This window comes from Camelus dromedarius, chromosome 29 (assembly GCF_036321535.1).
Source record: "Camelus dromedarius isolate mCamDro1 chromosome 29, mCamDro1.pat, whole genome shotgun sequence".
Lineage (NCBI taxonomy): Eukaryota > Metazoa > Chordata > Mammalia > Artiodactyla > Camelidae > Camelus > Camelus dromedarius.
Window position 1 is genome coordinate 22,030,306 of NC_087464.1, and position 23,737 is coordinate 22,054,042.

General features: G+C 37.9%; 1 protein-coding gene across 2 annotated transcripts; it reads left to right on the plus strand.

Moving 5' to 3' along the window:
• The first annotated feature begins 7,302 nt into the window (after window positions 1-7,302).
• RCN2 (reticulocalbin 2) lies at window positions 7,303-22,384 on the plus strand. 2 transcript variants are annotated; one of them, XM_031440772.2, is made up of 7 exons: window positions 7,303-7,660; window positions 8,027-8,132; window positions 10,681-10,877; window positions 16,659-16,772; window positions 19,900-19,996; window positions 20,883-21,025; window positions 21,560-22,384. In XM_031440772.2, the coding sequence occupies exons 1-7, from the start codon at window positions 7,517-7,519 to the stop codon at window positions 21,710-21,712; spliced, it is 954 nt and encodes a 317-aa protein (XP_031296632.1). In that variant the 5' UTR covers window positions 7,303-7,516; the 3' UTR covers window positions 21,713-22,384. The 2 variants fall into 2 exon arrangements, with proteins under 2 accessions (XP_031296632.1, XP_031296633.1); XM_031440773.2 differs by having other exon boundaries at window positions 7,385-7,660; window positions 20,886-21,025.
• The last annotated feature ends 1,353 nt before the right edge of the window (window positions 22,385-23,737 follow it).

Below are 23,737 nucleotides of genomic sequence, written 5' to 3' on the forward strand. Positions count from 1 at the left end.
CATTTGTGCATGTCTGTGGCAAAATGTCTATTTAAATCTTTAGCCCATTTTTTAATTGGGTTAGCATTCATTATCTTTTGCCACAAAATCTGTTCCTATTATTTTTTTCTGGACCTCCCTCATGAAATGCCCCTTCTTCAGCCTCACTGATGGCAGGCTTGACCATGTGACTTACTTTGGCCATTAAAATTTGAGAAGGATCAACTCCACGCAGAAGCTTTAAGTGCCAGCTGGTGGGTTCTCCATGTCTCCTTTCTGTATGCCACAAGACTAGCAATTTGTTTCAGAGAAAAGTTGTACCACTAGCCTGTGTTCCAGAGTGAAGATGACATGGAACAGAACCACAGCTGATCCCCAAAGGACTTGTAGCATTTGTTTTTGTAAGCCACTCAGATGTGTGGGGATACTTGTTACTGCAGCATAACCTAGCACATAGGTTGTGTCCTAGGTGCTGTGACACTGGCTCGACTATTCCTCCAGGCTCTTCGACATGGTCTACAAGGCCCTGAAGATCTGGCCTACTGACCTCACCAGCCTCATTTCCAGGCTATTCCTCAGCTACCCTATGCTCCAGACAAAATAAAATATATTGAGACCCTGGAATTCACTTCTGCCTCTTTCTCTCCCCATCCTGGACCTTTGTCCAAGATGTTCCTTACTACTGGAATCATAGTACTAGCTATATTTGCCTGAGTATTTTCTATGTGCAAGACTATATACACACACATATATATACACATATACATGTATAGTCTCGTTTTGTCTGACAGCAACCCTGAGAATTAGGTAATTTATCCCATTTTACAAATCAACAAAGGCCCTAGAGCCTTTGTTCTTGGAGCAAACAGCTAGAGAGGGGCCAAGCCAGGATTTGAACTCAGGTCTGTTTAACTCCAAAACTCCTCTTTGAATCATTGTGCTACAATGATAGCTAGAGGTATTTAGCTTTTATTGAGCATTTACCATGTGGTAGGCATTACCCTGAAGCACTTTGCATGGATTAAATTTAATCCAGGTAAAGAAGCCACATGCAATAGAAATACAGAATAGTGTATCCCATAGCAGTTAAGACTCTGACTTTGGGATCAAATCATATTAATTGTATGACCTTGAGAAAATACCTAAGCCTCTCTAAACTTCATTTTCCTCATCTGTAAAATGGAGCAGTAAGATATACCCCTCCAATGGATTTTTGTGAGTATTAAATGAATCAATTTTTAGAAAGCACTTGGAATAGCTTAGCATGCAGTTAGAGCTCAGATTATACCAGCTATAGTGTTTATTTTCTCATCTAGCCTCACAATAAATATATGAGGAAGGTATTATTATATAACTGTCCCCTTCCCTTCAGCTGCCCTGTCCTTTCGTCGTGTGACACACTAGTCCCTCCTGAATGCTTCTGCTCCTCTCTACCACCTAGCAAACTGGCACTCACCTCTAGAGCTTCAGGTATCCCTTCCTGCACTGCTGCAGCAAACTTCATTGCTCCTAAAGCTCCTAAACCAAGGATCTCATTTGAAAGCAAGAGAAATGAACTCGTGCTCTTGTATTTCACTAATATATCACATACTCCATCATCTGAGAACATCTAACCTGCTAGACTGATGGAATGCCCTACCAAAGTCATAATTACAGAACTACTTGTGGGACAAGTGAGATCCAGTGCTGTCCTACAGGATGGAGTTCATGCTTTGTGCCAGTGACCAACAGAGGGTGCTGTTTCTCTTACAGCCAAAACACCCAGGTTTCCAAAACTATTGCACCTAAGGACCCACAAAATTTAGTGTTCCTTCTCCCCAAACTTAGACCCTCCTGGTTTAGAGGTCTTGGTTCTGGATTATGCAAGTAGGCCTAACTGTAAATCACAAGTAGAGGAGAGGGTGATTTGATATAGTTACGTGAGAACTGAAGCAACATGCTATGCTGCTGGCTTCAAAGATGTAGGAAGTCTAGATGGCTAACAGGCACATGAAAAGATGCTAGACATTGTTCATTATTAGAGAAATGCAAATCAAAACTACAATGAGGAACCACCTCACACCAGTCAGAATGGCTATCATTAAAAAGTCTACAAATAATAAATGGAGAGGGTGTGGAGAAAAAGAAACCCTCCTACACTGTTGATGGGAATGTAAATTGGTGCAGCTACTGTGGAGGACGGTATGGAGGTTCCTTAAAAAACTAAAAATAGACTTACTATATGATGCAGCCATCCCACTTTTGGGCAAATATCCAGGGAAAACTATAATTCGAAAAGACACATGCACCCCAAGTTTCACAGCAGCATTAATTAGCCACAACATGGAATCCACCTATATGTCCATCAACAGATGAAGAGATAAAGAAGATGTGATGTATATACATACAATGGAATACTACTCATCCATAAAAAAGAATAAAATAATGCCATTTGCAGCAACATGGATGGACTTGGAGAACATCATTCTAAGTGAAGTAAGCCAGAAAAATACCATATGATATTGATCAATTAACATACATAGAAAATTGCAATCAACAACTTCAGAATACAGATTTTTTTTTTCCCCAGTGTACATGGGTGGGAACACTTTAGAAGGAGACATGGGCAGCAGCAAGAGTCCGAGACCTGGCCTTTCTAATAGAATAAATAACAGATACAATCATGTCTGCCTTTCCGCCCAGTAGACTTGTGTTTTAATTTCACTCTCTTACTAAGTGAGTGCCAGCCGGGAGTTTGTTTAGCCAAAGCAGGTGAGATATGTCTCACTTTGGGTATTACAAGTAAAATGTGAGAGTAGAGGCCAGGAGTCATACTTTGGGGGAGACTCAAAGATCTAGCTTGTTATTCTCAATTCCAGAACAGATTACATGTTCCCAGAGGTGAGATGGACCTGGCAAAACAGCATTTATGGTGGGAGGTGGAGGCGTGCAACCAGGGAGGTGGAAGACAAGGAAAAGCAAATCAGGCAAAAGTGAACTGATAGGAACTCTCAGGATGGAATGTGGGTATTTGCTGAGGACTTTTAAGGGGTACTCAGACCTTGTAGGTCATTCTGGGCTATGCTCCTCTATTTTCTTGAGCTATTTCATTGATAGTAGTAGCGTCCTTTGTATCCTATTTTTGCATAAGGCATATCTGCCTTTAAAAGTACATATAACAAAAAACTGTGGAAAGTTCAACACCAATGTTCACAGCAGTCATTTATAAGAATGGAATTTATGATCATTTTTTCTTTTTGCTTATTTGTGTATACTGATTTTCCTAAAATAAACAAGTAAGCATTGCATTACTTATGTAACTCCTTTGTTTCTGCAGTACATTGTAGTACAAATCTCTTTTTTTTTTTTTAACGGACATCAACCTCAAAAGCCCACAGACCTGAGGTTGATCATAAATCCAAAAAACCCGAAGCACAAATCACTCACAAGTCCCTGAACACCATCTTGTGATGGAGTTGCAATCATAGAAATGTTTTCTTTGTCAGTCGGATCTAACAACACATAAGGCTTCAATGCGTGGTGTGACTATAAAGCAATCCTGAGTTTTGTTCCTACAAACACTCCCAAACTTCTAAGTTCAGGAAGTGGTGTCTGTTCATGAAGTCACTCTTCTTATATCAATTTTGGATTTCCTCTCGGAACGCTGTCTTCAGAGCTAGTTTAGCAATGCTAAAAGAAAATCAGTTTCATTATAATTTGTAAGAAACTCTTAGAAAACAGTCTACTCCTTCTTTCACTGCCTTCTTTAGCTAAGCTGCATCCCTTCCTTCTTTGTATTCTTTATTTTTACTGCCAATGTGTTTGACTAAGACTTCAAGGACCTATTGTTGAGAACCCAGGGAAAAAAAGTGTGGGAAAGGGTACTGAGGCTTAACAAAGCCTGGGACTTGGTGAGGGGAGCTGGGACAGGGCTGGACAGTCTGAGTGTGAGGTGACATTATATAGTTTATCACCCTAGTCTGGGGTACGTTTGAGTGTGAAAGAGGACATGATTAATAATTATGCCAGGTCAGTCAGGATGTAGTCACCCTATGAGTATAGGGAGCAAGTCAGGGAAGGCACTCTTGACTAATATCTGTCCACTTCGGCTGCCTTTAGGGCCACAGATGCGTGTGACTGGCTTAGGGCCATAAATGTGAATTGCCGGATGGAGAGGATAGCTTCTTTTTGAGGATGGAGCTCTCATTACATCTAATCATTTGATCATTGGGACAGATCCATGTATAATTTAGGGAAATCTCATTTGGTAAAGAACAGGTAAAGTGAATTTGTTGGAATGACTTCTAATTGGTTATTATAATTGTATGACTACTTACATACTTTTGAATACTCTTTAGAAATGAAAATATTTTCTAGGTATTATAACACACCCACCTACCTACATATTTCTGTCATTTTCTAAGACCCCACTATAACCCTGGAATCTTCACATCTTCTCTCCTAAAAAGACTAATAATGAAAGATTAAACAACAAACAAAATCCCTCTAATTGTGTGATCATACAGTCTAATTGCTCCTTCATTTACTGCCCTGTACTCTGTTCCTTTGCCTTCTGTTTTCCAACTTTGGAAAAGCTACAGATTCATTCAGTTTGTTGGTCTTTCCACATAAGTTGTTTATTGTGCCAAATCTCATTAATTCTCGTGGACATGAGCCTATAACACTATCTATACCATATATGTTAAGTAATTATTGCTTTGTTTTTTAAGCCACTGTTCATTACAGCACACATTTTAACAAACTCAAAAATATATATTCCCTCTTTTAATAGTTTCAAAGCTAACTCTACTATCTATAGTACATCCTTGTAAAAGAATGCCAATATAGCAGAATTCATTCATTGCACAAAAATGTATTGACTTCCTCTTATTAGTAAGGACACTGGTGAAATACAGGTGAAACTACACAGTTCCTGACCTCAAGGCTCTCAAGTTCTTTTAGTAACATCAACAACTGGTCACAGTAGACAGTGCTAAATGCTGTAGCAGAGGAACATTCAAAAAACAATGATGGAACTAAGAGACTTAAGAGACCAACAATTTTGGCTGGCAGGAAGTTAGAAAAGACCTCCTGTAGGAAATACTTGTGATGGGTCTGGAAGGTTGAGTAGGATAGGAATTTTCCAGAGGGTAAGAAAGAAAAATTTGAAAGTGTTGAGCCCCTTTTGTGGGTCCGATACCTTACAACAAGTATTTAATATACTTACTCACATAAGACTTATCAGACAGGTTTTTATTATTATAATTTTTATAGAGTTAAAAAAGACTAAGTCATTTGTTCAAGGTTACTTAGGAGTGAGCTATGGAAGTCGATGATTCAAACCCTGTGTATCTGATTCCAAAATTGTCTGTGTTCTTTCTGTGGCACCAAACTGACTCCAGCAGGGCAGAAGAGCATATGATTAGTAGTTTTAAATTCTGTATGTTGCCATCCATATAAAGTTCTAGAACAGGCAAAACTTAACTATGATGAGAGAGATCAGGATAGTCTTTACTATAATCTGCTTCCTAACAATCCTAACTGCCAAGATCATAAAAATTGTAGAATTTAAGAGATGAAGAGTTACTGAAAGACTTCTACAGGGACTGTCAGATGGATCTTTTTAAGACCCTGATGAAAGCAAAACTACTGCTCTCCACCCCAGATGTGTATTATGCACAAAATTTTGCACAAGATTTTGAGATTATCACACCACTTAGGACCCACATAAGCAGCCAAAGATCTCAAATTAAGATCCTCTGAGTTAACCTAATCCTTTTCCTAGATGAAAAAAAAAAAAAAAAAAAAAGGCCCAAGGATGGAAAGGAGCCTGTTTAGGGGCTGAGGGAAAACAGAACCCTGATCTTCTGATACTCAGACATTTATTCACCCCATCACCTCTTTAGATATCATTAGATTTCCTTTGGCCCCAAACCTCCATCTGTGGAGACTTTGAGTTCAGAAGAACTTCCATAATATCCTGTATCCCACCTCTATTAATTGGAATCATTTTAGGAATGGGTCAAATTTTACTTTGTACTTATTGGAGAATAATATGTGCAAACTGAGTTGGGGACATGAGTCTTTATTTTTTCACAGACTGCCTCAAAACCCAGAACTGAAGTTAAAATTAAAATGTGATGAAAGTGATCAAAATTAATAAAAGTTTTTTCTTTTCTTTTCTTTTTTGTTTTTTAATTGTTTGTTTTAGAGAAATCAACCCTGAATTGCTACCTATACTTACACTCTGAAACTTAAAACTTCAGTCTGTGTTGATCTTTGTAACACTGGAAAGTTCCTATTGAACATACTCTTTGTAAAGTTTTCAATGGTCTCTGATTTTAAAAATTAAAATAAAATTCCAACCTGACTCAGGAATTTTGTCGGATTTGAGCCCACTCAGTTTTTTCAGTTTGGAACAGAATTCTTGCACCCAAGCCAAATATTAGCTGTGAGAAGTGAAAGACGACCCAGAAAGCCTCTTCCTCTGTGTGAAGAGGCCTGAAACTACGTGGAGCAATCAACGACAGAACAGGGCTCAAGTAGCAGCCTACAAATTTCTTTAAGTTTAGTGTGCTCGGGATGAGGTGCAGAAATCACACAGACCTGTAGACAGACGGAATAGGAACTGCAGAAGTTTTCCTAGGTACTTACTAAGCTATTCCTTCTGGGCAATTGTCTTTTGCTTTTCTACCTTCATGTAAGTTTACATTTACTGAACACTTTACCATATGTGGCAGCTACTGTTCTAGATGTATATTAAATTTAATCCTCACGATTCTTTAAGGTAGTCTTATTACTATGTCCATTTTATAAGTGAGCAAACAGGTTTTCGAAGCTTAAGTAACTTGGCGAAGGTCATAAAATTTGTAAGTCACGAAACTGAGCATCAGATACAAATATCTGGCTTTGGTACCTGGGTTCGTTCGTCCTGCTCTGGTGAAATAAATAAGTAGCGATCCATTGAAGACTGGGAAATGGATACTGTTGGTTGGTTCCTCAAGGCAAAGTTTTCCTGGGTACTGGAGTACCTTCACCCAAATCTCCAGCCTTTCTCATGGATGGAAGCCGGGACGGACACATGGAGTGGACAGGGAGCTTCTGGCAGGAACGAGGCTGACGGAAAGAGACAGGGCGGCAGTAAGGTGGGGGCGTGTTTTTGGGAGGGTGTCGTGGCGCTAGGAAAGGCGTCCGCAGGGGTCTCCCCTCCCGGCCGCCACCACCAGCCTCCCGGAGCCTCCGGGCGAGCAGCAGACCACCACATCGCCGCGGCCCGCCCCCAGCGCCGCGCGGTCCAATCAGCGGCGCGGCCTGGAGCCCCGCCCCTCGTACGGGGCTATATAGGCCTCGGCCTGGCTTTCTGCACCGCCGCAGTTGTTGCTCGGGCCTCATCCTATTATCGCGCAGGAACGGCGGCCGCCGCCCCCTCCGCGTTCCGTTCCCCCCTCCCCTCGTGCGCCGCGCCGCCTCTGTGCAGCCGCCCCCGGAGCGTGTTGCCGGCCCGGGCCCCTGCCCGCCTCCTTCCTCTCCGTCTGTGTGTCCGCGGCCGGCCGGCGCGATGCGGCTGAGCCCGAGGCCCGCCACGCTGGGGCTGCTGCTGCTGTGCGCCGCGGTAGCCGGCGCCGGGGAGGCCGAGGAGCTGCACTATCCGCCGGGCGAGCACCGCGCTGACTTCGACCGGGAGGCGCTGCTGGGCGGCCAGGTGAGGCGGCCAGGCCTGCACAGCGGCTGCCGCGGGCTTTGTCCCGGGACAAAGGGGGCGGCCGGGCGAGGCCTGGCCGGGGCAGCCTGACAATGGGGGCCGGGCGGGGCGCCGCTCACTCTCTGGGGGACCCCGGGGGCTCTAAGCCTGAGAAAATAGCGCGGCCCGGAAACTGGATCCCTTCTACCCGCCCTGAAAGGGGTAGAATCACTGAGGGTGTATAGGGGGCAGGGGCCTTGGAGAGCAGGTGTGGGTCACCCCAAAACTCCTCGGCAAGAGAGGCTTCTGGTAGCTCTATTTTTCTCCACCATTTTGCCCTCCTGATAGTAATGCTTGACCCCCCTGTGTATCGCTTATCCCCCAAAGGAAGAAGTCGATGAATATGTTAAACTCACCCCCGAAGAGCAACACAAAAGACTGAAGTCAATCATAAAGAAAATTGACTTGGACTCAGATGGCTTTCTCACCGAAAGTAAGGACGTCCTACACAACTAACAATAGAGACATCTCTTTGTAGGAGACAGAAATACAAACATTTAAGCAGGGTGTCTGTTAGAGTGTAGATTGCTCGTATTCCAGCCAATTAGAGGTACTCTGGAGAGGGAAAAAAGGACATGACGAGTAGGTTTTATACCTGGAAATCTTCAGACATGGGATACCAAGTAACAGTGCTTTCTCCGTAATATATAGAGATCATTGACCTATACGGTATATGCAAGTCATACCTGGAGCAACCGCCCTGTTCCTCACAATGCCTTTATATCGGTGTCAACAGTATGATTCATTTTAGAGAAACATGCTAAAAATCTTAAGGCATTAAGTGGTTTATTACTCTTTTGATATATGCTTCATTAGAATCTTAAGAACTTGTTTCTTTTTATAAGCAAGTAGAAAAAGACCTGTTGCATGTGAATTACGTTTATTACAAATGATTATAGCTGATAGGGGCCTTAGAATCATTATGTCCACCTCTCTTTATAGCAATGAAGAAACTGAAGCCCAGAGGCATAAGTGCCTTGCTCAGATAGTGGCAAAGACAGGACTAGAATCCATATCTTCTGCTCTTAATTCAGTCTTTAATATCCTTCACTTAAAATAAAAAATCTGAGTGCTCTGAAGTAGGTTCTAGAGTCAGAAATGAAATGCACAGATTATTAAAACTATTCTAAATAAATTGCTGCAGCTACCTCTCGTCATCTCTTATTAATTCATGTGATGAATTCATCAACTTTCCAAGTTGATCCTCAACAAAAATTCAGGAGCTGTTTTGCTGTAACTCTTATTTAAATGCTGCTTGGCATCTAAAGAATGAAGTTGCTGGAGAGAGAATTACAAGCTGATTGGTAAATTTTAATGTATTGTCAGTAAAGTATTCACATTGATGTCCTCAGGAATATTGAGGTTTTGTTCCTTCTACTTAAACAACAGAACCTTTAGACTAATTACTCAATAAGAATAGGCCCATCTTTGGTTACACTAGAAAGCACACAAAACAAGTTGATTTGGAAGACTTGATGGTACCTGTCTATAAGGGCCTACATATGTTCAAATATTTAATAGTGTACATTTTAAAAAATTTAGGAGGAACTTAGTCCAAATCTTCATTTTACAGATGAGAAAACAAAACCTTGAGAGGGTAAACTTACCCTTTATGGCAGAGCTGAGGTGTGAACCCCTGTTTCCTGGTCTGGTTTCTGGAGCTGAAGTGTGAACGCCTGTTTCTGGTATTCCCTTATGCCATGATGATCATTCTGCTTGAGGATTCTCAGGGAATTTTGCTTGTTTGCACTTTAAGGGCCAGGACTCAACTCAGGTTCTTAAGAGATAGCAAAGTTCTGTGGAAGGAGTTTGGGCTTTGAAGACAAACATAGGTTTGAATCTGGACTCTGCTACTTACTAGCTGTGAGTCCTCAATTTCAAACCTCAATTTCCTTCCTGAACTGTAAAACAATGATTCTAATTGCCTTGTTTTGAAGAGTAGGGACAACGTACGTAAAGGATTTGATACATAGTAAGTGTTCAATACCTGGTTGCCATAATTACTCTGTCCTTACTTCTGTCGTTTCAAGACAATATGTCTTTACTTTTCTATTCACCTTACCTTCCCCAAACCAATAGAAGAGTAACACTCTTTAAACCAAATGGTGTATTATCTTTAAACCAAATGGTATATTCTTGCTATCCTTGCAAATACTCATGTTTTTCCTCCCCTACCCCCTTTTTTCTATAATGCAGTACAGTAAATATCTCTATGAATAGACTTTTAGAAGTTGACCTGAAAGTGGACATTTGAGATTTAGAAATTTTTACCCTGTCTTCACCAAGTTAAGACAGATAGGTGTTACAAGAAGGGCATAAATCATAATTGCTACCCATAACTTTGTCAAAATTTCCTACACATGTTTTATGACATAGTTGAAAAGAATGTACTGTAACAATGTTTCTCAAACTTCAGTCACTTGAATACTTTTCACAATTTAGGCAATACTTATGTACCTGTTATTTCCTTAATACAGTCTTGATTCAACTCCATGCAAAATGTATTTTAAAGGAAAACTTTATATTACTTTCATAAATGAAGAACATTATTTTTTCCAATACATGTTAAAGTAAATGGGTTGTTATTAAAATATTCTTGCTTCCTGAGAGGTCTGTAATAGCAAAAGTTATCTGCAGTTTTTGGGGTAACATTTTTAAAAAATCAAGTGCTATTTTGGCCAATTGGTAGTTTATTTAATAAATACTTCTTGAGGCAGGTGTTTTCTAGGCATTTGGAATACCTCAGTAAACAAAACATACTACATTCTGTATAATCACATATTCTAACATTCTTAGACTCCAGAAAGCTCTCCCCATCATTTCCTATGTCTTTGAATACAGCTAGGCCAGTTCTCACTCACTATTTGTAAACACTAAACTTTTTTTTTTTTTTTCTCTTTTAGAGAAGGCTTAGAAATCCTCACTCCTCTTAGGTATCACAGTTACTGTCACATTCACTGTGTTCTGGGAAATTCTCATAGGTGAACTCAGTTCATGGATTCAAATGTCTTTTAAACATTATGCTATGCAAGAAGCGAAACAGCAATTTGTCGAATATGATAAAAACAGTGATGGTAGTGTGTCATGGGATGAATACAACATTCAGATGTACGACCGTGTGATCGACTTTGATGAGAACACTGCCCTGGATGATGCAGAGGAGGAGTCTTTTAGGCAGGTGAGTACCGGTGCACCAGCTGTTCCTTTTGATCACATCAGTTTGCTTTACCTGCCTTTATGAATGAGCACAAGAGGGTCTGAGGTCATAGACTGGATTGCCTTGTTCTCTGGGCAATCACCGGTTCCACTCCAGTGATCATCTTGATGGTTTCCTTTCTGGCCAGATTTAGGACTCTTGCTGTGGACCACCTCAGTTATCCTTGCATCTGTGTTTCTCGGCTGCATCATTTGTCCTCCTTTCCAGAGTTGCTTTTTTAGTGCATTTTGAATATGTATCAATATTTTATTTTTTATATTACTGAACAATTGATTTTATATCATTTATTAAGACTATAGAGGCCCAATCCCATTTTTAAGCACATAATTTTATATAAAATAACACTTCAGAGTTTTTTTTAAGTTGTGGTAAAATACACCTAACAAAATTTACCATTTTGACCATTTTTAAGTGTACAGTTCAATATTGTCTAGTACATTCACATTGTTAGGCAACCAGTCTCCAGAATTCCTTTCCTTTTGCAAAACTGAAACTAAACCCATTAAACAACACCTCATTTCCCCTTGACCCAGCCGCTGGCAACCACTGCTCTACTTTCTCTGTCTCTGAATTCAGCTACTCTGGGTACCTCATATAAGTGGAGCCATATAGTGTTTGTTTTCTTGTGACTAGCTTATTTCACTTAACCATTCTCAGTGTTCATCCATGTTGTAGTATGTGTCAGAATTTCCTTTTAAAGACAATAAAATTCCATTGTATTTTGTATCACATTTTGTTTATCCACTCATCAATCAGTGGACAGTGGGTTGCTGCAGCTTTTTGGCTTTGTGAGTAATGCTGTTATGAACATGGGTGTACACATATCTCTTAGATACCTTGCCTTTAATTCTTTGGAAGTGGAATTGCTAGATCATATAGTAATTCTGTTTTTAATTTTTTGAAGAATGGCAATACTGTCTACCTTAGTGGCTGCACTGTTTAAAATAATTTATTTTTGAGGATTCAGTATCACTATGAGTTCTGTTGTAGCTCATGGTTTAATTTTTTGAAGTATATTTCTTAAGCAGAGTTGAGGAAAATGATATTTAGGAATTAACAGGAACTTTTAAAGACTTTGTATTTAGTAATTAGTAGGAACTCTTTTTTTTTTAACTTTTTTTATTGATTTATAATAATTTTACAATGTTGTGTCATTCCAGTGTAGAGCACAATCTTTCAATTATACATGAACATATATACATTCATTGTCACATTCCTTTCTCTGTGAGCTACCATAAGATCTTGTATATATTTCCCTGTGCTATACAGTATAATCTTGTTTATCTATTCTACAATTTTGAAATCCCAGTCTATCTCTTCCCACCCCTCACCCCAGTAGGAACTCTTTAAGACTTTTTTTTAATAGAGTTTTATATATGTGGAAAAAATGAAACCAAACACTTTGTTGCAAACTTCACATATGTTTAAAATTTACATACAGTCAGTTTTTAAAAGTTGTTTAGGCATTTGATAACTATATCAGCTTTAGATTAGTTAGTATTTAATTTATAGGGAAAAAACATCTTGTTTTCCTTTTTTTCTCCTTATTGGGTCTTAAAGCAGACTGAAAAGAGTATAAATCAGTCTTTTCACTGTTTAGTGCTAAAAAGAAAACAAATGATGATAATGAGATTTAGGATTTGTCTGTCTACTAGTTATTCTCCTATGCTGTAGGAATTAACTCACCTTAAGAGCATCATATGAATTCTGAGACTTTTCTAAAACCAAACCATGGTATGATGTTCTGACTTCCCTGCCAGTGAACAACACAGAAGCTAAATACAGTCCTTTAAAATCTTACTAGAATTTTTTTTTCCCTTTTGGCACTCAAAAGATATAATTATGATCCCATCAAAAAATAATAAACGTGTGTGTGGTTTTTGAAATCTATATTCTTCCGGGGTAGGGGTGGGGTTGTGGTGTAATAATGCATGATGGTGTTGAGAAGAAAATCTTCACTTTGAAGACATACATGACTCATTTAATACAAACTGTTTATAAACAGTTTTTCTTTGAAAATATGTCTGGTTCTAATGCTATGTTCCCCATCCAAGTACTCAGTACATGTTGATTATACGACTCTACTTTTAAAAAATGAATTATATGGACCTTGATAGCCTAAAGGAATTGATGGCTCCCTAAAATGAACACTTCTCAATGGAAGTCCAATTGGTTATTCTTTGACAACACAGGAATATGTCTCTGCATGAAGTTCTATTAATAATACTTGATTAGAATTATATATATATAAAACCCACTAAAGGTGGGTGTGGAGTGTAAAGATGAACCCAGAAGCAGTTGCATTATTCTTCAAAATAAAAAATCAAGGATGAAGAATCAATCAGTCTTAATCAAAGTTACAGATTAAACATTTTACCATAAATAAAAGAATCATACAAAGTAACTGGGTATCTAAATAAAATAAAATGTTCCTCTATGGAAGCCCATGAAAAACCAAAAATCAATTTGATGGCTGAATTTTATCTTATGTTTAACGTTTTCATAGAGAGAATAGTGATAACCTGGAATAATGACCCTCTCAGGCTGTGAAATTTCTGAAAAAGTGTTTCTTTATGATCTGATGAACAAGTACAGTCAGCACTTTTAAGTAGTATAATTAAAGTTTGAGGACCTACCTGGCAAAAGCTCAATTGCTCTAACTTCTAAAGCCAGCTGCTGAATGTGCATGTGCAAGCAATGTTTATTTATGTAAGATATAATCTTGCGTGTAGCTAATCAGAATTTTTAAGACCTAGACTTTTGTTCTGGTATCACGGGTTATATATTTTCTCATGTAAAATCTTTAGTCTACCAAAAGATGGCAGTTTTGTTCTTCACAAGCTTCTATTACAATACAAAAATAAATGATTCTGGTAGTTTCTGTCTTTTTACTTACTGTGTGTAGCACTGTCTACCCTCCACTAGCACACAAGGTTTTTATACAGAAGGAAAAAAAATGTTGAGGTTTTATGAAACGATCAGTCTTTTTTGTTGTTATCTTTTAGAAATTTGCCACTTTGGAAAAATAGTCTTTCTGTGTCTTGGCTTCTTTAATATGAGTCGCTCTTAAATTGTGTTCTTCAAATGACCATGAATAAAACCACTTTTGAAAATCACTTTATTTCATTTTATTTAAAAAAAATCTTAGAAATGTAAACCAGAATTTTTTTTTTTTTAAGAAATCTCAGCTGTTGAAAGAGATCCTTTCTTTCCATAGGCAAATTTGGCCAAATTCAGCTCCCTCTGCTGAAACATGGACCTTTTTGCTCCAAATTGAAGGGTTCTTTCATAAGGAGATCTAAGTACTTAGTATTTTGAATAGTGATTTATTCAGAAAGAGCTTGATTGACTTGACGAAGTATCTCAAGTTCTTGTTTTTCTACTCCTCATCACCACCCCCCCCCCCGTTAAACCTGAATACAACATGTAAATTATTTCATCTATTTAATTATTTGGTGTATTTAAAATTATGAAACATTAAGTTAAAATCAGCTATTTGGAAACAAGTTGTTTTTTGTTTTGGGGTTTTTTTTCCCTGTCATGATTTCAGTGACCATAACTGGCTAGTGGAATCTGGATGTTTGAAAGACAGATTCTTTGGGGAAGGAAGGGAGCCTCTCCAGTGTAAACCAGTCATCGTCGTAAAAGAACTAGTGTTTTGGCAAATGATTGCTGTCTAACCTCTATTATTCTAAAAATCTAAAAAGAGCATTTCTTTTCAACAGTGAAACGCATCAATTAAAAGCTTCTAAAATATTTGAAATTATGTTTTTTTTAATGTGCAATTTAATACACATCAGTTTATGGAAAGGAAAGTTATTCCCAGAAATTTTCAAAATAGGATTTATGTAGGACTAGCAATATGCCACTGTTGGCTTCCAAGGCTCTTGATTACAGAATTACCTTTGAGAAATTCATTAAAAGCTGCTTTGTCCCTACTAGCTGCTACTTCTTGATTTCCTGCTATAATGTGCTTGGGGGGGAAATTAGGAAGATGGGCTTGAGGAAGTAGAAAGGGTAGTGTTTAACTCCGGCCTTTGATGCATTTTATCTGGACATATAAAATTAGCACTATAAAGATCCTACAAAGAGTAGACTTCCAAATATGTACATTTACCAAAAGTATTCTATAAGAAGACTACTTCTTGAAACCTGTTAATATATTTTTGAAAAGTAACTTTGAAGACCAGAAACAATTAGAAATAGATATACCGAGAATTAATACACACTCTAAATGTATTGCTTTTGGAGCATTCAAAAAAGTATTGAGGTTGTTAAAGAAGCTAGTACATATTTTAGCTATATTTCTGACATCTCTTTCAATAAATCATTTTAATCTCAATTTTTCTATCAATAATAGTAGTATGCCATTTATTAAATTCCTAATGCTTAAGGTTTACTCACTGCTTGATAGGAATTCTCATCCCAATTGCTTAATAGAGATTTTTTCTTATTTATTTTATTATAAATTATTCAATTTATTTGAACTAAAAAAAAAAGTTAACCCATTTCTTTCACCTCCCCACCCCACCCCCCAAACCTCTGGCAACCACCAGTCTGTTCTCTGTTTCCTTGAGCTTTATTTGGGGGCTGGTTTGTTCGTTTGTTTTTAAATTCCACATATAAGAGATCATACAATATTTGTATTTCTCTGACTTATTTCACTTAGCACAATGCTTTTGAGTTTCCTTCATGTTGTCTCAATGGCAAGATTTTACTCTTTTTATGGCTGAATAATATTCCACTTTATATATACCATAATTTCTTTACCCGTTTATCCATCAGTGGATATAGGTCGTTTCCATGTGTTGGCTATTGTAAATAGTGCTGCAGTGAACATACATAGTTCATATATCTTTTGGGTTAGTTGAGTTAGTGTTTTCATTTTCTTTGGATAAATACCCAGAAGTGGGATTGCTTGATGAGATGATAGCTCCATTTTTAATTTTGGAGGAATTTCCGTACTGTCTTCCATAGTGGCTGTATCAATTTACATTCCAACCAAAAGTGTACAGAGGTTTCTTTTCCTCCATGTCCTTACCAACACTCATTATTTCTTGTCTCTTTTTTCAAACAGCCAGGTGTCAGATGATAGCTCATTGTAATTTTAATATGCATTCCCCTGATGGTTTATGATGTTCAGCATCTTTTCATATAACTGTTGGCCATCTATATGTCTTCTTTGGAAAATGTCTATTCAGATCTGCCCATTTTTTTAGTCAGACTATTTGTTTTTTATTTTTTTTTTTGCTACTGAGTTGTTTGAGTTCTTTATATTTTGGGGATATTAATTTCTTATCAGATACATGATTTGCAAATATTTTCTCCCATTCAGTGGCTCTCATTCTGTTGATGGTTTCCTTTGTTGAGCAGAAGCCTTTTAGTTTTGATGTAGCCTAACTTGTTTACTTTTGCTTCTGTTGCTTTTGGTGTTAGATTATCCCAATTGTATAGTTGGGCTACAGAGAGGTTAAAAAATTTGCCCTAAATAACAAGCCAGTAAGTGGCACTGCTGGAATTCAGATCTGCGTCTCGCTGACTCTAGAGTCTATGTCTCTATCTGGCTTCTAATAAATGTTGTTATTTGCCCAGCTTACCTTCAGAGGCATGATGTGAAGATAAAATATGATCATGGATGTAAATGTACTTTAGATTTCACGTAATTTGAATTTTAAAAAATGTTTTAATGATGTTATGGTATGGATGAGACCTTTAAACATGTTCAATATTTAATTTTCAAAGCTTCATTTAAAGGACAAGAAGCGATTTGAAAAAGCTAACCAGGATTCAGATCCTGGTTTGAATCTCGAAGAGTTCATTGCTTTTGAGCACCCTGAAGAAGTCGATTATATGACGGTAAGGAAGAGAAATTTCCAGATCATTATTGAGTGACCAGAACTTTAAAACTTGCTTTTACAAAGTAATGAAAATGAATTGTATAGCAAACAGAATTTGGGGAGAAAGGAAGACCCAAACTTTTCCTGGCTTAAGATCAGGAGGGGAAGCAGGAGTTGTTCTGGTGAGGCGGGGGTGCTTATGGGAAGTAGAAGGTAAGGAACGAGGTTTTTTTTTTAATCTCTGCAACATGTTAGCTTCTCTTTCATAAACCACATTATCTTCAGTGCCTTCCTTGTCCTTTTGTAGCTTTCAGACATTTCACTGGTTTTTCAATATTAGTAACAGAACTTCCTATTTAGTTTACAAAATCAGTTGTAAAAACTTTTGTTCTGGGAAAACGTATCCCACTTGGATCACTTTTCATGAGGTGTAGGGGGTGGGACGGAGGGTCCAGCTGCTAACAACTAATAATGTTTTTGCAACTTTACGCATAATGAGTCCTCTCATCTGTTTAGTACTTAACAGAAGTATCAGCTCTTCAAAATTTTGTTGTACTCTAGGTTTAACTCAACATTAAGTCCCTGCTATGACTTGTTAAGCTTCTTGAAAGCAGAAACTATCATGTTGGAGGATAAAGATTAATATAAAAAATAGCTTTTAAGAAATAGACTGAACATTTATGGTGAGGTCTGTTGCCTGGCATCAGCCTCCAGCTGTGTGGCCTGGTTCCCTGGATATTTCAGGGAGGAAAGAAGGAGTTTTTTGTTTAATGGGTCTGTCAGATGCTGCTGCCTTGACGGCAAGGCTGCAGGTTGGTTTTTCTCTATAGCTCAGTGGCAAGACACCAACATTAGTACCACTTCTCTTGCTTCTGATTGTGAGGGTTCTGATTTCTCACTTGGCATGAAATACATGACCTAGTTCAAGAACACTGCTGGGCACAATTTGTTCTAAGTGCCAAAACTAAGTTAAGACAAGTTAATTGGGCCCTAGCATGGTGGGCAGAGGATGTTGGGTCTTGATTAACTGAGGAATAAGGAAGAACTGAAAAACAAGCAGGGAGATGACCAGTGAAAGCAATGAGGTAATTTAGGCATTGTGGTTACGGCCCTGAAATGCAAGGCTGGCATTGGAATTAGATAGCCTTGAGCAATATTTTGAAGAAAGTATAAACAGGAATGTTGACTGACTAAGCACAAGAAGGGAAGGGGCAAGAGTCAGAGACGACTGTGAAGTTTGGGGCTTGGGTAGCAGTGATGCAGAGGTGGTGCCATTGCAGAATGGGGTATGTCAGGACAGGGAGCGATGCTCTTCATGCTGATTTGGAGTTGATGGCAGCGTATGAGATGTGTGATCATAAAGTGGCATCTCATTCAGAGCAGCTTCACGAATTCCTGTTTACCTTAGTTGTTTTCGTGTATTTCTTTTTCCTTTAAGGTTGTATTTGATATAGGAAAAGGCAGGGGTACAAGATCAACTATGTGATTCTACGAAGACATTTTCATTCATGTAGTTACAAAAATTATTTTAACCAAGGCAACATTATTGAAATAAGTCTGTTGTTTTCCAAGAGGATTACTTGAATGGAGGCATAATCATTTTGATCAGTGATTCTTTTATTGGAGCACAGAGTTCTTTGAAAATGTGATGCAAACAATGTGCTCTGTTCCAGAAGAATCCTATATACACACATGCTCATACACATGAAATACCAGATTGTAATTTCAGGAGATTAAGTATTATTTCATACAGGTGTAGATAAAGCCCCTGGATTTGATTAGATTTGGAGACTTTTGAGAATGTATTTCATTCTAGTTGTGATGCTGGAATCCAGATTGAAAGATATTTGGGCAGCAGCAGGTATGAAGAAATGAGAGCAGTAGAAGTAACCCATGGAGGAGAAGAAACCAGGATGTAGTTAGAGAGTGCAGCAAAGTCGTGGGGACTTGAATGTATTTAAAGGCATAGAAGAAGGAGCCGTTAGAGAAGAGACTGCAGCCTTGGGAAAGGCTGGGGTTAAGAGTGAAATAAAGCACTCAGGAAATGGTAGAGTAAGAGATCTAGGAAGACAGCTGACGGCTTCACCCTGGAGAAGAGGGATAAGGAGCTTTAACTCCTGAGATCAAGGAGAAGGATGAGAGGAAGAGGCATAAAAATAAAGGTAAAGGTTGGAGGATGCAATGCTGGAAAACAAGGCAGCATTTCAGAACACCCGTACCACGTTTAGAAGAATAGGAGGGTCTTTGCCAAGAGAATGTTGGAGAGAGTTGGGGTAAGGCGCAAAGAAAGTGGAGTTTTCAAAAAACAGCTGTACAGTCTGTGTTAGGGAAACCGAGGCAGAGAGAGACTTCCTAGTTGTAGTGAGCCCATTGAAATGGCAAAAAAATTCATTTACAAGGACTAGGTTTCTATTTTTTTAATCTTTCTTTTTTAGACTTTATGATTCTGAAATAAAGGAGAAGGTGATTCAGGTCTGATGTACAGGGTGGGGATTGGCATAAGAAAAGGGTACAAAGGGATATAGGAATTAATAAGGGAAGTACTGAAGCAGCTGGCCATTAAACCAGTCATCTTGGGTCAAGCATAACTAGAAAAGGTGTGATCTTTGGGTCAGAGAGGATTGGTTGATAAGAAGCCTTAATAAGAGCGAGGAACAGATTTGGGGGCAGTTTGGGGTGGATGGGGTTAGATCTGATAGAAGAGGAAGCAAGGAGGTTGCGATTTTACAGGGGACTGACCCATTTCAGGCCTGGGGGTAGAACAACAGTTCTAAGCAAAGACATCTAATATAAGGGTCCTTTTGGGGTTGTTGAGATTGGTGGGAAAGAGAATTAAAGACAGAGGTAGTAAGGTACGTCATTCTTCAGAAGGAAGGTAATATGCAGAAAACAGGAGTGAATTAGTGCTGAGGTTGTTCAGGAGGGTGAAGAGGAGTTTTCAGTAGCAGAAGCTTAAGGGTGTTGAATTTAAAGCTGCTTAACATTTGGGGGTTTATTCTTGCTTTTAAATTCCAATGTCTTGAAAGATCATCTTGCCAGTATGCACAACCAAGATGATTGTTCCTAAAGAAGTTCTGTAGTAGGGTCGATTCAGGTGGTGGGATTGAACCTTTTGTGACTGATTTTTGCGTGTGAACATGCAATAGGAGTTTGTCATTCAAGAGGCTTTAGAAGAACACGACAAAAATGGTGATGGATTTGTGAGTTTGGAAGAATTTCTTGGTGACTACAGACGGGATCCGAGTAAGTAGCCTAGGGATGTGTGGAAGGAGGGGGAGAAAAAAAGAAATTGAAAGACAGTCTTGCCCATTGAGAGCTCTGTTTGACAGAGGAAAATGGAGCAGGAGGAACTGGGCCTGATTCCTACTTGTTCTGCCAAGTGAAATAAAATACAAATGATGCAAAGGGCCTGATATCTTACCTGAGAATGCTGTTTTGCTCGCTTTTAGTTCCACATCTAAATCCAAGCATTTTTCCTCCTTTTCAAACAAATATAATGTAATTATCTATTCAAATGGGTGAGGAAGTAAAGGTTATTTTTAAACAGACTTCTGCACCTTTGTGTGTAGATCTTAAAAGAAGAAAATATAAAATACTGTAAATACTGGTATAGACTGGAAGGTGGCTTACTGAGTGAAATTGGAGGAGTGTGTATGTGCAGCTTTCCTATAAGCAGCTGTCTTTTCAAAATTGTTGCTTAAAAGCGTCACTTCATGTAAATGTCACTTTAAAATTATAGGTGGCATTACCTTATAAGAACACACAGCAACTTTTAGTCACATGATGTACATAAAAACATTACCCAGCTCAAACTTGGGAAAACTGTATCAGAACAAGTAGCTGCAGTTAACGAAGTTACTAGTTTGTGATAATATGCAATAATTTTAAAACTCTGAGTCCTTTAGACTTATGTATCACTTTTGAAAATTACTATAGAGTTGGTACTTATTTCAGGACTTTTCAGTTAAGTAGTTCTAATTCTTTGGGCTTCCTTTATGTGATAAGCTGTAAATTAATTTCCTTTATTCTAGAGCCGTACCAGCCTTCTTAGTGGATTAATGTGATATTCTTGTGTATGCATATTTGGGCTGTTGTTTGTTGTTGTTTGTTTGTTTTTTAATATATTAAGCAGCAAATGAAGATCCAGAGTGGATACTTGTTGAGAAAGATAGATTCCTGAATGATTATGACAAAGATGCCGATGGCAGGCTTGATCCCCAAGAGCTGTTGTCTTGGGTGGTACCCAATAATCAGGGCATTGCACAAGAAGAGGTGAGTGTTGCAGAATAACTGTTTCACCCCCAAGTTGGTGCTGTTGATAATAAAGGAAACTCAGAATTTTAAGCCAAAGAAAGAAATAATGGAGTTATTTATTTAGGATCAATAGATTGCTATTTCTTGATCTGTTTTAGATTGTTTTAGATTGTCAAGAAGACAAGGAAGTTAAGATTGCATCGTGTATTAATTTGATAGTACAGTGAACAGAATAAAGTTTGTGTTTACATATAGGGGCTCAAAATGGATTATATTGATTTTGCTCAACTTTTGAGATAATCCTGCATTGGATTTGAGTTGGAAGGAGGCAGAACTCAGCAGAAATTAAGAAAAGAGGTAACGCTTTTCTGTAGGTAACACTACAGAAACACTGTAGACAGACCCAGTCAAATGTTTAATATTTTTAGATACTTAGACAGTAATGAGTACTGGGCATACCTCAATGGTTTTGACAAATCAAACCACACTAAAATGTGATGACCTTCCTGAAATACTTAATTACACTTGGCACCTTTTTGTTCTGTTTTAAAGGCTCTTCATCTAATTGATGAAATGGATTTGAATAGTGACAGAAAGCTCTCTGAAGCAGAGATTCTGGAGAACCAGGACTTGTTTCTTACCAGTGAAGCCACGGATTATGGCAGACAGCTTCATGATGAATATTTCTATCACGATGAGCTTTAATCCCTGGGTATATCTGAGTAGAGTATTAGCTCCTTTTATAGTTTGTTACCAGCTTTACTTTTGTGATAAAGTATTGATGTTATATTTTACACTCTTAAGTCTTACCACAGTCAGAATTATCTTAATGTACATTATGGTTTTGGCCTTCTAAAGAAAAATAAAACAAAAACCTGATATTTATTTCAAAATATATTGAAGAAATGAAACAATATTGTGCCGTATGACAAAGTATTCAATCTGTTTAGTCCTGTATTGTGGAATATTTGCGTTCTGTTTCCATACTTGAAAAAATGGAGGATTTTAGAGATGCCTGAACAATATTATTTAAGTAGTATGTGACTGAGCTATCAATTTTTGTTTTGTTTTAAGTAGATTTAATTTGGGAACTGACAGAAGGACATTGTTCTTAGATTTAGTATTTTGTTTTAAAACCTTTAAAGGAACCTTAGAAGGACTTATACCTCACATGTTAATGTTGAGAAGTTCTGCTTAATTTTAAAATGGTTTCTATAAAGGGTTTTATTGTATGAAATAGAACTTTATATTTTTGCATATGTATAGATAGTAATTATATTTAATGTGTAACTATAGCATTATGGTGTGTGGAATTTGACATTGTCCAGAATTCTTTTCTTTTTTGACTGATTAAAAACAAAATGTCCTATCTTTCTATATGTTTGTTTTTCTTTAATCTTTCAGGTAAACTTTGAGTTTAGCAGAGGTTTTGTTGTATTACACTTTATCTTGCCTCATCCATTCCTATATTTGGGGAGTGAATGTTATCAAAACGCTGTTAAATGATGTTCTTGCAGCATATTCTTTGCTTTTTTTTGATAAAAGAATATTACAATTGAATGTACATTTGACACATGTCAGTTGCTGTTGTAGCAAATGTGGTCTTGCTATTTGTGGCTAAAAATAATTATCAGAGTTAGGTTGAAATCACCAGTAGAGTCGGTTAGTTATCACCAGTAGCGCTCAACATCAGTTATACTGAAATGAAAATCATACTTGATAAGCATTTGTCCACACCTAAATGGTCAGTTTTAATTTTTTTTAATTGAAGTACAGTCAGTTACAGTGTGTTGATTTCTGGTGTACAGCACCACGTCCCAGTCATGCATGTACATACATATATTCATTTTCGTATTCTTTTCCATTAAAAGTTGTTACAAGATATTGAACTTAGTTCCCTGTGCTATACAGAAGAAACTTTTTTTTAAATCTATTTTTATATATACTGGCTAACATTTGTAAATCTCAAACTCCTAAATTTATCCCTTCCCACCTCCTTTGCCTGGTAACCATAAGATTGTTTACTATGTCTGTGAGTCTGTGTCTGTTTTGTGGATGAGTTCATAGTGTCCTTATTTTTCCTATTTTTTTTTTTTTAGATCCACATATGAGTGATATCATATGATATTTTTCTTTCTGGCATCAGTCAACTTATTACCTTTGTAGGGAATAAGAAAAGTGAGAAGGTGAGAAATTCATTTTTTCCTAGCTCTGACTCACAGATGGTTTTTCTTAAATTACTTTTATTTATGGGTGAAGAGGTCAGCTATGCATTTTATTAATCTTTTTCCAATCTAAAGTTGTCTTTCACACACAGCATTCAAGGGGCTCCACAAGTCCCGCAGGGGTGTGAGGGAAAACCTGAAGCTCTTTTCCGGTAGAATGAACCGCATCTGTGTACCTCTCCGCTGCTCCCTCCTCTGCTGACGCTGCGTTGTGAATGCAGACTGTAACCTCTCCCACTTTAATGACAGCTCACCTGCCCTGGTATCCAAAGTACATGGCTTTCATTTTAACTTACAACACCTGTCTGGCCTTTGAAGAATTAAAGAGATACCATTATCTTTAATAGGCATCACTCATCTGTCACTCGTCAGCCTTACTGAAGTTGGGCTCTTTGGAATAACCAGTCTGATTAGCATGCTAATCATTTGTTTTTCTTACTAGATTCTCCAAAATGTATACCAGAATTGTTAGGTCATCAGATAGGGCTTTTATATTAATTTTAAT

Coding starts and splice junctions, on each gene's coding strand:
- RCN2 (XM_031440772.2), top strand. CDS start 7,517: ATGCGGCTGAGCCCGAGGCCCGCCACGCTGGGGCTGCTGCTGCTGTGC. Junction 8,133..10,680: donor AGATGGCTTTCTCACCGAAA/GTAAGGACGTCC, acceptor AAATTCTCATAG/GTGAACTCAGTTCATGGATT. Junction 21,026..21,559: donor AGGGCATTGCACAAGAAGAG/GTGAGTGTTGCA, acceptor TCTGTTTTAAAG/GCTCTTCATCTAATTGATGA.